This window comes from Diorhabda carinulata, chromosome 9 (assembly GCF_026250575.1).
Source record: "Diorhabda carinulata isolate Delta chromosome 9, icDioCari1.1, whole genome shotgun sequence".
NCBI classification, from domain to species: domain Eukaryota; kingdom Metazoa; phylum Arthropoda; class Insecta; order Coleoptera; family Chrysomelidae; genus Diorhabda; species Diorhabda carinulata.
This window is the reverse complement of record NC_079468.1, coordinates 21,005,695-21,021,110: the sequence shown is the minus strand read 5'-3', so window position 1 is coordinate 21,021,110 and position 15,416 is coordinate 21,005,695. Positions and strand designations below refer to the sequence as shown.

At 32.6% G+C, this 15,416-nt stretch overlaps 1 protein-coding gene across 1 annotated transcript in view; it reads right to left on the bottom strand.

Annotated features, from left to right (window-relative positions):
• The window catches only part of LOC130898206 (uncharacterized), a 39,163-nt gene extending 35,035 nt beyond the window's left edge, over nucleotides 1–4,128 (bottom strand). Inside the window, exon 1 of the mRNA XM_057807310.1 lies at nucleotides 3,812–4,128. Within this exon, the coding sequence (XP_057663293.1) occupies nucleotides 3,812–3,902 (91 nt within the window). The 5' untranslated portion in view covers nucleotides 3,903–4,128. The remainder of the gene's footprint in view (nucleotides 1–3,811) is intronic.
• Between the last annotated feature and the right edge of the window lie 11,288 nt (nucleotides 4,129–15,416).

The following is a 15,416-nucleotide window of genomic DNA, read 5'->3' as shown; positions in this document are numbered from 1 at the left end:
TTCAATTATATCTTCAAAAATTTAAAAATTAATTTTGTTTGATAATAAAATTCACTTTAAGGCGTCAGTGAAGGATTCTGGTAATTGCACCTTTGCCAGTACTAAAATATTAACATCGATTTCACGAAGAATATGAGGTTGGTCGATGTTTGCCTTCGGTGATGTAATCTGAAGGATCGCATAAATCTTGGCCTAATTTCGATTTAATCAAATTTAGTTACTGTAGGAATATTTATAAATTCTATTCCAAAAATACAATAGTGTAGAAATTTCTCGAGACTGCATCAAATCGACGTTTTTACCGACACCCACAAAATATAATCCGATGAAATGGGATGAACACAGAAATTAGCCTGCTGAGACAACTTAATACATAACAAGATATACAGGGTGTCTAGCATAAGAAACGATACAGAGCAGAGGCGTATAGGGGAACTCAAAATATGACAATTGGGGGCAATTAATCTCCATACAAAGACGCATCCCTGAGTATATTAATTTCTTTCCAGCTCTTCAATTAAAAGATATAAAATGTTGTACACTGTATGAGACTGTTGAGAGCATGAATTAATCTTAAGTAGAAAGTAAATGATCCATCAGGACGATTAATTAGGGGTGATCTAAATAAAAAAAAAATCATGGTTTTTAAGTTGATTTAGAAAATTCTATTTCCACGATAGTTATTGAAAGATAAAAGAAGCGTGAAAGAGTATCGGAGGTTTTCTAAACGCGTGGTACCTCACAGATAAACCTTTTCTAATCTTGAAAGACGAGAGCTCATAGAATAGTTTCTCCGGTTTTATTTGACGATTTTTTTATTACGATTGAGATTTAATTATTTTTAATATCTGCCTTTCCGATCACCAGACCTCAATAAATCAGTGATTAATTTGTATGGGGGCCATGAGAGGAGTGTGCTTATTCTCATCCGGTTGATGCTCAAGAAGACAAACGAAATGTAATAAAATATAATGATCCTCTAAGGATAATTTTAGGGTTTATGACAAACTGGTGCAATTCATTAAAACTATAAATGTTCGAGTTCTTTCTATAATATTCATTTTTCCATTAAATTGTTCTTATCGAAATGTATATATTAATTTGTTAAATCTATGATATTATTCATACTCAATGCTATGTGCAAATAAATTTTTTCTCTACCTTTTTGGTAACAGTTTTGAAAATATGCCTTTTCCTCGAAAATGGAAAAGCTTTACAAAAAACTACGAGAGTAAAAAAGTTTTATATCTGTGATATGAAATATTTTTTTTAAATCACCTGACAGATGAAGAACTAAAATTTTAAATTTAGGTCACCACTCAATAACTCTCAAAAATGCCTTCTACCTAACACACTCATATCAATACCAATTTTGGAATGTTTCAGTTAGGGGGTTGCAAAGTAATTGATTGTTTTCGAAAATTTGGCACCACTTTGATGCCTTATAACACCTCAGGGATGCTGAGAGGTAAATTGCCATCAATCGTCACATTTTGCGATCTCTTTGACACCTCTGCGGAACTCCCCTTACAATAAAATTGAAGCATAACTATCCCGTAGATTCTGCAGTCCGAGTACTGCCGTGATGTCAATTTTGATATTTACGTGTACTCCTTTAACAAAGTCAAAGAAATACACCACATCTATTACAGACAAATAGCCAATATTAGAGTTGATAGAAGAAATAATAATTCGACGAGCGGTAAAGCAGCTACAAATATCCATACAGAAATCTAAATAGAAGACTCAAGCGTCCTTTATCAAAATTAATGTTTTTACAATACACATTTAGCAACGGAAATAGATTTACTACAAAGTGTTTGTGAATGAAAATCGATATGTCTTGATAGGTATATTTAAGCGTTTTTGTAATGGGATTGTGGCAAAATTAAACACCGAAATGTAGTTAATCTTTCCCTACTTTCGGGTTAAATTTTGTAATACATTTAAAAAAATATTGGATCATTCAATTTCAAAATTCAATATTCAAATTGATACTTGATATAGAATCAATACTAAATTGAACCCAATGGAATTCTTATAAAACTTAATTCTCACACGATGAATACAACAAAAACTAATATATTGAAGCTTGCAGCAAATTTTGGAAAGTGAGAGAAATGTTTATTAAACTATAACTTCGAAGTGTTCTTCTCATCATGAAGAAAACTACGATATAAGTGAAGAAGTAAACGAAAATTTAAATCATGTATGTTAAATATATATTTCGCAATTGACTTACGTCCAAGTTGAGGATGAATTCCTAGGTGTCATCTTAACGAAGTAAGCCATAGTAGAAGATTAAGGAGTGAACAATTAGTTACAAAAATTAGGTAGGAAGTTTAAGGTTTCGATCTGTACCAAAATATGACTGCATAATAATATGAGTCAACCAGAAACAACATAAATATCAATCATTATTCATTTGTTGCTGCATATAAAAAATTTGTAGCAACCATCAATTAAATTATTTGTAGTTGTATTAAAATTTATGAAATAGAACTATGAGGTTCAATGAAATTGTTTAGTGATTCGGTCATTTTAAACATTCGAAGTTACACAAATTCACATCATGCTAAAAATCAGTAAAATTGTTTAAAATACAATTGAACATAGAATTTGAATGTTCCCCATCATTTCCGTGTATGGAAAAAATTGTATTTGCAATTTTCACCAAAACGGTGACTTTTATCATGAATATACTCAGAGAAAAATTGTAGATCATTAAATTATCTACAAAAAATGTTCTGATACCTTTTTTCCTACAAGCCGCCGTTTTTGAGATATAATGATTCAAAAAGCTGTAAAAGTTGTATTTAATGGTTTCACCAATATATTTTCAGTTTATCGAGTTCATCAAATAAATTATCAATTGACGAAGATGTTGCTAAAGTTCGACGATGTTGTTCTGCAGATTTGGTATTTCTCTTGCAATCATTATAGCCATTAAATACGACAGTAGCTTTTACAACTTTTTTTTGAATTGTTATATCTCAGAAACGGTGGCTCGTAGGAAAAAAATATTAATACATTTCTTGTAAATAATTTTATGCTCTACAATTTTTGTCCACAGTATTTTTATGATAAAACTTACCGTTTTGCTGATAATCGCGAAAAACTCATATACAGACCTTTGACCTTGAATAACTTTTTTTCCATACCTCGAAAATGATAGGGAACATTCAAATTTTATTTTCAATTGTATATTAAGCAATTTTACTGATTTTCAGCTTGATGTGAATTTATGTAGCTTTATTCTTATTTTTTGGTCTAATTTGACCGCACTATTAGGTGTTCTTTATCATTGATAGCTTTCTTATGTGGATTATTTCTCAAAATTCTTTTCAAATGATCCGAATTCAAGAATTTTTTAAACATAACTCAACAGTGAACTTGATCCAACATAAGAACTATCATTATCATTTTATCGAGCTATGGAACTATCTCAGAGAATTTTCCAATGAGGAGTGAAACATTGATGAAATTTTCTACGACAAAGGCTCTTCTCTTTACACAATCTAATCTTATGATTTGAACTTCTAAACATTTTACGCTTTCATTAGATGGAGATATTTATTTGCAGAATTCAAATACTAAACCTGTTATTTTTACGCATCGTTAACCACATTGCGTAAGCCGCATTTGAATTTTTCTGTGAAATTTCTCTACACCCGTCAGATACAGCACACCCTCAAACATAATATTATTTCTTTGCATTGATTGGAAATTTTGTCGAAAAAAAAATGTTCTGGCCTCTAATTTAATATCAAGAAAATAAAATACTGAACATTAAAATGGATTTAAAACTTACCTGGCTGGAGGTAAACTCGAGTTGGTTCTCTACGTAAGAGAGAAACATACTTTTCCCTGTCATAATATGCATTTTTATCAAGAAAAACCATCTTCAAACGATGTGAATTTAGAACGATTCGGTTTTCACGGATTAATGTCACTACGGTGTTTAATATTTTAATAACATAAATTTAAGAACAGTTTAGTTTGGCATTGTTGACCTCGTTATCAAATTTATTTCTTATTTACGTTCAATGATTTTATTAATAGCAAATAAATTGGAATAACGGATAATAATATGAAAATATTACGTAGAGTGTTCAAGAATAAACAAAAAACATGATGTTGTTTAGTTATTGCATTGATATTTGTTCAAGAAAAAAACCGAATTGATATAAATTGAATACGTAATGTATAAACAACGTGAATTAAATATATAATCAATTAATTTGATCAATTTTTTGCTGAACTTATTCGGCAGGAAGTGTAATTCCATGAATGATTCAATTTTAAACCGGAAAAAATTGGTTCAAAATAATAACAGGAACTATGAAAGAGGAATTAGAAGAAAATACGAAGTTTCCAGCAATGGAAAACATAGTACGCAATAGTACGAGAGATGCTACTGAAGTTTTGAGATAAATAAATATTTATAATTAAATATGACTTCATAGTTGTTCAAAATACCGATTGAGGTACCTCCAACGCACCAACCGCTTCTTCAGTTGTAGAAATAGGTTAATCTTGCAATTTATTTCTGATCTACGGTACTAAGAAATAATCATTGTGTGCCAAACAAGGACTGTACGGCGGATGACCTATCAATTCGATATTTTGACTATCCAAAAACGTTTTTGTTTTCCATTGGTATCCCTGATATTTCTAACAATCTAATGCCAGTGCACCATTTAGAATTAAACGTTCTACATGTCTCTAATAGAGCGGTAATCATATGTCCAGTACTTCCGGGCAACCATTTGCTTCAAAGTGTTTCAATCGTGATCAAATTTTGTTGGATTTGGCTCATCTTGAAAGACACATGCAGACGATTGTTGTTTAGTTTCGGATTCATATGCATAGATCCATGATTCTTCACCTGCCACGATCTTATAAACGTTACAAGCTGTTTTTGAGCCATTGTTAAATGATGCAATATCCAACGCGATTACATCTTTTTGACAACCATTGTTGAAACAATGTGTGAACTGTTTTAATGATGCTTGTATGAATTGTGATATAGATGGTTTGGATCACGGTAAAAATGAGTCAGGTTTCGATAACTTATTCCAGTTACTAAGAACGATAACGTTACTTCTAATTTCATTTTTGCTGGTAATGTATATCTTATCAGAGTGTCCTAGCGCTAAATCGAGCTCTGCTTAAGTGAAAATAACACATCTCCTAACCATTTTTTTATCCAAAGTCGTTTCTTCAAACATTTCTTTTTCTACAGTCTTTGCCGCGAATTTATTATTTTCAACCTTCAAACGTGTGTAAACCCAAAGAAAAATTCATAAATTAATGGCATCGTCTAAACAAGTATGGGCTGGGCCAGCACTGGCTTGTTTGCAGGACCAGCACCAACATTATTGGCTTCGTATAAAATCTTCTTCAATACCCAAGTATGCCTGAATCTCACAGTACGTCATATGACAGCACAGCATCGATGTTTTCTGACACAACAGCCGATTTTAGTCGACTTTCACGAAATTCATCCTACAGCGATGTGCGAAAAACTAGCAAAACATGGTGTTTCGAGATGGTGCTTCATCAGCGAGTTGATGGCACACTGCTGTTGGTTCTATCCACGTCGAAAGTAATAGAAACCCAAATAACATTTCTTTGACAACACGTTCTGAGTATGTTGACCATAAAAAATGTCAAACTATATGATGCTAGATTTCACATATTCACATCAGTGTTGCCATATCTCGAGTAGGAAACGTCCCAAAAAAGCTTCAACGATAAGTGATTATTAGTTTGACTGAAGAAGCTGTCCAGCTATAGGATCAGAACAGATTTAGATAGAGAGAATAAATATTTCGAAAGAACTGATGGATGATATAATTGAAAAAAGGATGAACTATTATTCAATAAAACAGATTCTAAACTTCAAAATGTAGTACGCATTTCCTCACCATATATAAAAAGGGTGAAAAGGGAAATAATATGTTATAAAAATATTTCAGTAAACTAAAATCTAAAACAATAATATATACGGAAAGATATGTTATATATTAAGTTCGTTGTGATAATTCGTTTATATAATATCTAAATATTTACAAAATAGATTATCATCATTATGATGATAAAAAATAAACCTCGGTAAACTAACCAAAAGATGTCAAAATATCACCAAGATTCAAATATAGAAATTCTAAAATGAATTAAGTCAAATATTCCAGGAGCTGTTTCACTTTTTGTTAGGAAATTTATATATTTAATTTATGGTGACTTTCACAATATAATATACCAGTTTTTTAAATTTTGAAATATGAAGACCAATGATGGCTACAATACCTCAAATTTTCAAATAAATATCTCGAAGGATAAAAGAAGCAGTGAACTATGTCAAACTAATCAATCACCCTTTATATTGTTTTTAATGAATCTGCACATTTATCAAGCATAGAGCCTTCAGATGTCCATTGAAGCGACAATGCCCTAACAAGACTCCTGTTTATTCTTACTTTCTTCAATAGACCTTTTTTAATTGTAGTTTCCCACGAGTATAGCCTGCCTTAACTCCTATAGATTGTTCTACTAACCAATTCTCTCCTCATCTACCTTCTTAACTTGTGTCTTGTTATGTAGCTGGAGTCCTATCAAGTACTTGCCACTACTTTAGTAAATTTTCCTGCTATTTCATTCCCCCTATATCATTGTGTCCCGGACCAATTAGAAGGTAACTTATGCTCTATTACCTGGCTCATTTAATTGGTCCAGGTATTCCCAGAAAAGCTTGGATTTTAAAACATTGGAATTCAAAGCTCCAATGAATGTTTAGCTTTTGGACGAGATGTGATATATTACTTTTATTTGAATGGCCTTAACCAACCTACGAAGACCAGCGTCGCAGTGGTCGACCAAATGAGGTAACGAATATTGAAGAAAATCCTTAAATGCCTATCAAACATGGTAGGCATTTAACCAATGCAGTATATCGCTGAAAATTTGGACACGAGAAAGCTGTGCGCAAGATGGGTGCCGCGTTTGGTCACAATGGATCATAAGCAGCGTCGTAATTATGTTTCCATTGAGTGTTTGACAATTGATAAGGGTGAATCGGCTCCAAAGTTAAATACCGGTCCATCTGCAAGCAATGTCATGGCGTTTTTTTGAGATGCGCGTGAGTAATTCTACGATCTACAAAAAAGAAAATCTATTTAACTAAATGCCAAATTCTCAAAAATAACAGTGGATATTAACGGATTGATCCTGTAAATATGAATTAATGTTTTGGTATAGAGAGGGTTTTTGAAAATAGAGCTATAAAATATAATTTTAGCGCCACCTACATTCTAGTAGTTAAAATATTCTATAAACGAAATCAATAGCTTGTATAGTTTACTTCGTTCCAAAGTTTTCCTAGTTGATTTCTACATTCAAATAAATTCGAATAAATCAATAATAAATCAATTTTCGAGAGCTTACTCATAGATGGCGAAGCGTGTACTAAACTGATGCAGAATAACCTGGAGGATATCTTCAAAAAAATTTATTGAACAAATTATAAGAATGATTGTATTTTATATTTGCATTATTCATTCAAGGTTTTCACAGTACAAGCTAGATTTATTCAGATATCTAGCACTGTAGTAGTCTTTCTTGTGATGTTTAATTACAAAAAAATTCAAAAAATTTCAACAAATCGTTTTTAAAAGATATGGATTGGAGTTTATAAAACGGGAACCCACCGATTGGCTTCGCATTTTTACCAGATACTCTATCACACACTAGATGATTGTACCTAAAAGTATTTTTTGCGAGGGAAGAGGGCGAAAGAAATTTTTTCAAGGTTTATCTATATATTTGTGCATTGTTAACACTTGCACCTTTAGCCATATTATATTTGATAATAAATATAATCATATGCAGCGCAAAACTTAGCATAAGCATAATGTTAGGATTTTCCATTTCTGATTAAAATGTGCTATTGGATATTGTCTTTTATTAAACTAAATAATCAACAATCTTGTTAACTGAATACTAGAAAACAAATTGTCTTTCATTTTCTCAATCTCTCGTGCAACTCTTATTCAGATCAGATCTGAACTAGTTTGAACCCGCCATTTCACGGGTGAGCAGCAGTTCTAAAGTAAAATACTTTATAAATCGTTTTTATTATCCAAGGAAAATTTCGTAGCGGAGGAGAATGAAACCAATGGGGGTGCTGTGAAAAGTGCAATGATCCATTAAAAGATGCATTTCATCTTGGGGTAGCGTTTCCGACGTATATTTTCGAAGTAGCTGAGATTTAGAGAGGAGCCGGGTAATAAGCAGGTGCGATTAAGGAACACAACCTATTTCTGCCACTTTATTTAACAGTAGCGTAGGTTAAGATATTAGAAATATATTTTTCAAAAGACACAATATTAATTTTAATATAAAAAGTTTATTACTTTTATGGACTCTCTTAAAAATTTCATTAATTAAATTCGGTTGTTGAACTAGAAGGTCGTTAAAGATTACTAAGGTTAATTGTGTAGCGAGATTAGTCAAAAACGTGTAATTTGAGTCGATCAAAAGACACATCCACACAAAGAAACGCGACTCTAATAAATAACAATCCTTGTAACTATAACATTCTATCAAGTAATGTCCAGGTACATCATATGTGCATAATACGTATAAATAGACACATTATTATCATTGTAAGCATACTTGTAGACGGTAACCGACATGTTGACGGAGTTCAGTAGGTACTCATATTAGATAGGATTAGTTGTTATTGAATGAGTTGTTAATTATATCCAAGTGGTTTTGAAGATATGGTTTTATTACGTTTCCATGGATTGGAGGCCTATCATCTTCAATCAACACATGGCGATCATGCCATAACGCAAATATCAACTGTGCCTGTACTATAGTATTAATTTTATCTTTCAAAAAGGCTTCACGTCGCTGTTGAGGAAAACATAATATTCGCTACATTATTATATCAAGTTAATTTAACTTTGAAGTATAATTGATCAGGCCATATGTATCGGTTCATGTGTTGTCGATTCTAATGGTTTCATATTATGGAATATATAGAATACCAAAGTTGCATCAGATAAATATTGACGACATCCACAACCTTTCTGTAATCAATATGCAGAAAATTTTGAGCTGAGTCGACTTGTCATTTAGCTTTTCTTACAAGCTATTGGAAAATTACCAGCAAAGATTACTCAGTACCTTAGTTAACCTGAAATTGAAGGATACACGCTTGCCAGCGTCTGTCCTAGCAGATTCAGAAGCAGACGTTCTGAAAATAAAGCAACACGTAGAATGAACATCCAGAAATCCATCCAGAGTTCATAAGAAAATAAAAGATGAATTTCAGAAAACATCCTGGGCCAAGCGCCTGGCATACTTGTAGATATAACAGCTTCAAATGAAACTAACATTAGACAAGTTGAAGAGAATATTCACCCAGAAAATGGACTTCAAATACCCGTGTTAATAATGTTTTCAATGTCTTAAAGTACTATTGAATTATGAATTAGTTATTTGTCGGTTTAAATAATGAAATAATTGTCAGTATTTACAGTAATTGATAAATTAATCTTTCACATATCTGGAATACTGTGATGTCAAGGAGTGACTTAAAGTGTCACATTTGCCTGCGGAAATAGTTAAATAACTATTTTCGATTTTTTTCCCAAACTATAGAATAAATTGGTTGATGAGGTTTATACAATACATGACGAGTCGCTAATGTTCGAGTTGATTTATGGTGTTATTTTCTAGCATATTCTCGATTTTGCTGCCAAATTGAAGACGATTTCTCTCAGAAACTAGCTTCATTCCGGTGTACTTATGATGGTTGTTATTTTATGGGGATCTGACTGCGGCAGAACAGCGCCTGGCAACAATATATTCGAATATTCGCACAACATATATGAAATATTTTACGAATATTTGGCAGTTATATAAATTGAGAGAGGGCGATGCTACCAGCAATATAATTATTCAGAGCGCATTTCGGGGATAAAACATCAGTTTGGTGAATGTTGTTTCGGGTATAATAGAGTAAAAAATATAGTCACTATATTATTTTGTGAACGTGATCTTGTTAATACACTATGAATTACAATGAGTTTTGTTGTTTTTTTTCTCACGTCGAGCAAACAATGAATAGTAATCTGAATCCCTACGTCATAGTTTGGAAATGTATCAATGAACAGATTCAAACTTTTCAAATAACTTGATATCAGGAAAGGACGCTGAGTGCTATTTTGACATTGTACGAATACAGTCTTGCTATAGATTCAAATTTAACTTTGAGATACTCAAAATCACAATTTTCGATACAAAACAGTTGTAGTATTGAACTACCAAGGATAGATAAAAATCTAAGCGAAGGTCAACGCGTGTTTTCCGAAGATTTTGTAGGTATAGTTGCTAACAAGCTGGTTTTATTCGGGTTCGGCACGCGAATACTTGTTGAATTAGGATAAAGGTGAAATAAAGAAATCCAATTAGAACGCTGGTATGAATGCTTTATATCCCCAACTATGTTTCGTTAACTTTTTTTCAGAAGCCTTACACGCAATACCTAGACAGGCGGTATCCAACGTTATAACACTATATTTTTGTCAACAAATTGCACAGGCCTACAGACATTTTTGTTTCACCGATTTTTTTACTATTTCTGTTCAATTTTTTCAAGCATACATATCCTAGAAACATGATTAATTTTTTTCAATTTGTTTCATTTCGCGTTATAATTATAATTTCCAGTTAAAACAAATAAAAAAGTTGGCGAACTTTCAGCGTGAGGGACTATAGAGCTAGTAAGCAGTAAATATTAACAAAAATCTTAATTGGCAATAAAACAGGAAAAATATCAATAATTCCATTTATTTCATAATTTTTTTCTCGTTATTGATGTATGAAATGGAAACTAACCTGAAATGATATGCATTGATGTCCAAATTGTCATTTGATGTTATTCATGTCTTATGATGTCTATCATCTGATCAAGGGGATCATATTTTGGTTGATCATAGACAGAAATCAAATGCGAAAAATTCGAACTCGCTACATGGTTCCTGTGAGGGGATATCGCATTTTTTACAAAAACAGGGAAAGACGCAAAAAGTTGTTTTAATCCTAAGTAATGACGGATACAATAAACCGATGATGGTGAATATCCTGGTCGCCCAAATGAGGTGGTTACTCCAGAAAATATAAAAAAAGTAAATTGAAATTGCGTGAGATAGCTAAGGCCGTAGAGATATCAGAAGGCAGTGTATTTACAATTTGACTTTGAGACAGCTTATTTCACAGTGGGTGACAATGGATAAAACATGGATCCATCACTTTACTTAAGAATCAAACGGAAGATCATCTGAGAGGAGTGCAGCCGAAGCGTCCAAAGGCAAAACAGTCAACTGGGAAGGTTATGGTTTCCGTATTTTGGGATGCGCATAGAATATTATTTATCTCCAGAGAGAGAGGCAGCCAATAGCGAATACTACATAGAGTTGAATGCAAAAATCAAGGAAAACGATCTCAAACTTCGTAGATTGTTTCACCAAGACAATACACCGATTCACAAGTCGATGGTAACGATGGTTAAATTGAACGAATTGCTTTCTCATCCATCGTATAATGTAGATCTGGCCCCCAGTGATCATTGGCTATTCACCGATTTCCAAAAAATGTTCACCGGAAAAAAATTCAGCTCAAATGAAGAAGAAATTGCTGAAACTGAAGCCTATTTTGAAGTAAGAGATAAATCATTCTACAAGCACGGCATCAAGATGTGTTGGAATGATTTTATTGCTCTTAAAGGAGATTAAATTGATAAATAAAATCGATTTTTGGTGAAAAAATGTGTTTTTCTCAGTTGGACACACGAATAATTGAGGGATGATACATGTATTTGACAGATTGATGTTTTTTAGGAAGTTTTCAACTTAACTGCCAATAAGTACAATTTGAATCATTCATATGTTACTAACTTTAAATAGATCACCCTATATAATAACAATAACAAAATTTGAAAGTTAGAACGTTGAATGTTGAATGTTTTTCCAAATCTTTTTATTATTTACGATGAGTGTGATGGAATTGTTGAACAATTTCTTGAAGATAGAGGAAAACAAAACTTTATTCGTATTAAAATAAAAGAGAACAAAAAGGAATGAAACCAAATCCATACTATTTCAGGACGAGCTTTGGCAATCCTTTTTAAGCAGGACTAGGAAATGATATTCTCATTCTGAGTTCCGAGTTTTCGAATCCAGGGATTTACGCCGATCCTTTAGTTAACATTTGATCGCATATTTATCTTTTCTCTTCTATTGCGCGACAAGGACGAGAATAATGAGTTGCTTTCGAGTGATATATTGCTTTTGTTGAAACTTTCAAATGTCAACATGCACTGCTGAAAACGAAATATTACAAAGGTGAGGATTTTAAAGTTCATCTCGACGGCTTTCTTACACTCACACAAGAGGCTCCTGTTTTGTGTTGCGCTGGAATACAGCTTCTGTTTTGTTTCTTTTTACATCACGAGGAATGGAAATTTCCTTTGTCTGCCATCCATTCTATTTTGCTACAGGTTATATTATTATTCCAACTAATATGAGGAATAATTCACTTCCATCGTGAGTACAACAATATTAACAGGACAACAAGAATATTAATTCGTTCATTAGAATTTGGTTTCTCCATTTTGCTTGAAGTAAGTCAAACAATTCAGCTCCAATCAATCAATTTCATCCATATTTTGCTAATTATCTCCTTTGAGCGACAGATTTTTCAATTCAGTTCATAACATTGGTACAAATAAACCAAAAATTCTTGAGAATATCATATAATAGACATCCCCTATTCACAATTGACTTGATGGGAGAAGTGTTATTTCAAGTATGAACTGTGTTAGACTATGGGAAGTAAGTTGTTATAGGGATAAAAATAATAGAAGCTCGTCATCTCTGGTTTTATAACGAATAGTGTTCATAAATTATCAACTGAAATATTAGAGCTTCTAATGTGATTAAAATAAGAAGTTCTTACATTTGAATAATTTGAATAATAGGTAGCATTAATGAATTAAATGATCGAATATCACCCATGAAGGCTAACGTTGGATGACTTTTGATGCTTTAAGAATGGCTTTACTGGAAAATAATGCACAAAACATCTTAGAAGTTTTGGTAATTGAGCTTCATCAGAGAAGACTGTTTACAATTAGTTTACTCAATTTTGTCGTCAGTCAGTGATGAATGTTCATAAGTTCGGCCAAAATCGCAGTTGTCATTGTAAGTAACATCGATATTGTTACTTACAGACAAATAAAGGCTTCTCTCAGAATAGCGCACTCTGCAATACAATCGATTTTGCATGCACATTTCGATGTATTAAAGATATGTTGCAGATGGATTCCGTATACCAGCTCCCATAAAACAACTGTATATCTGAAGGAGTAAAACATTGAATTGATATCTCATTTCCCGTATTCACCAGATTTATCACTTCTTGATTTTTCCTTTTTCTCTCCTTCTAAGTAAAATATGCAAATATAGCGATTTTCATCACCTCATAAGCGGTTGAAGACTTTCAAAACCATATTTTTTCGATATCAGCTTCAGAGTGGAAAAGATATTTCCAGAATTGGTCCGAGCGTGTGCAATAATGTTTGATCCTTGAAGTGAAAAGATTGGGATAATCAGATACTCACCATAATAGTCATATCCCTTTGTTTTAGTATCGCCCTATCAACTTTTTTTATTTCCACGTATTTCATGAGGTTTCAGAATCGCATAGTCTTGTTTCAATATAGTCTCAGATCATCAAATAATTCTAAATTTGGTTCCACATCTTTTCAATGCAAATTGATTCAATTCTTCAATATCAACTTGTAAACTTGCGTAATGAAAAATACTTGAAGCAGTAGTGCGTGAAAAAAAGTATTATTAAGGTCTCTCCGTAGTGTAGCTGCTCACCAGCGGGAGGTCTCAAGTTCAAATCGCGATGATGCCATTTTTTATTGTTCTACTTTACTAAGTAATCATTTTTTTTAGGTTGCATTCGTCTATTCTTTTGTTAATTTATTCTAATTTTGATTGAATTGTTCAAAATATGGATAAATATATAATATATTTTATGAGGAAAATTAACATTAAACTTCTGTAATTTGATGAAATTTTCGTTAGTAGAAAAAATATTGCATGCAATTCGTGTGTAAGGGCGTTTTTCAACTGATGTGATTATCGCACAGACCATATCTACATTCGTCGAAAAAATGCTATCTCACACAGTTACTCATACAATTACAAGCATATTTTTTAATTTTTTGAATAAAGATCTATTTCATTCCAAAATTTAATTCTTCATTTACCAATTTCTATCTCTAGAACTATTCCAGAAATACCATATTTGCCGAAAATAAATTAGATCGTCCCTTAAAACTAACAAATTCCTTTTTATTGCGAAAGTTATGCCAGAAAGTAAGTCTGAGAAGAGTTTCTCCTAACAAAGTGATATGATGATTAGGTTAAATGGCGAAGAATAATACCTCGTTAGACATTCATTGAAAAGTTTCGAGTCATTCCGTTTTGTCGGATGAAACGATTTGAGCTTGTAATTTAATGTCCTCTTTTTTGGAAAGTTATGGCTCATTTCGTGGTTCTAAGCAGTTTCTTTTGATTAACTTTTGTTGATTCCAACTAACATTTTTGCATTACGTAAATTACGAAGCATTGCATACTTTAAAATACGATATGAAATTCCGCTAACGTCGTCTATGAATAAGAGATTCACGATGAAAATACTCTTGTCAAGAACCGACTTACAAAATTATTATTCAGAAACATCCTGCTAAGCTCTTTAACTGCCAGAAATATGATTTGGGAATATATTTATGAGTCAATCAATCGACTTTCGATTAAATTGTGCGCTGTATATTGTGGAATGTCTCTTACAGTTACTAGTGATGGATTTATCAATGATGGATACGCCAATTTTCGATGGATGGCGTCTCCGTCAATAGCCGGTTCAAGTTTATATATCGAGCGGCATCTACTTTCATAATACATTTTTTACGTTACTATTACGTTACATCTTTCAGTTTTTGTTCAAACTTATCTCGGTTCACCCATTTTCTAATCACTGCCGGCTTTCTATAGATCGTCCAACAAATTGATGGCAGTCTGCCGACTGCCTGGACGAAGCCAGGCAGTTGAAAGACAGGTGATTTCGATGATACATTCTTCCATCTGCCGGCAGTCTGCCAACTCCCTAGGCAGTCTGCAGAATGCCGGATTCTGCCAACTGTCTACGACAGATACATTGTAATATTTGAATTGTTGATTGACATCTGATGAATTCAAACTTACTTATCACGCCGCTCTCGCATAATTATGCTTCGAAAGATACCTGTTCTTTATTTTAGCATTTCGTGTTAT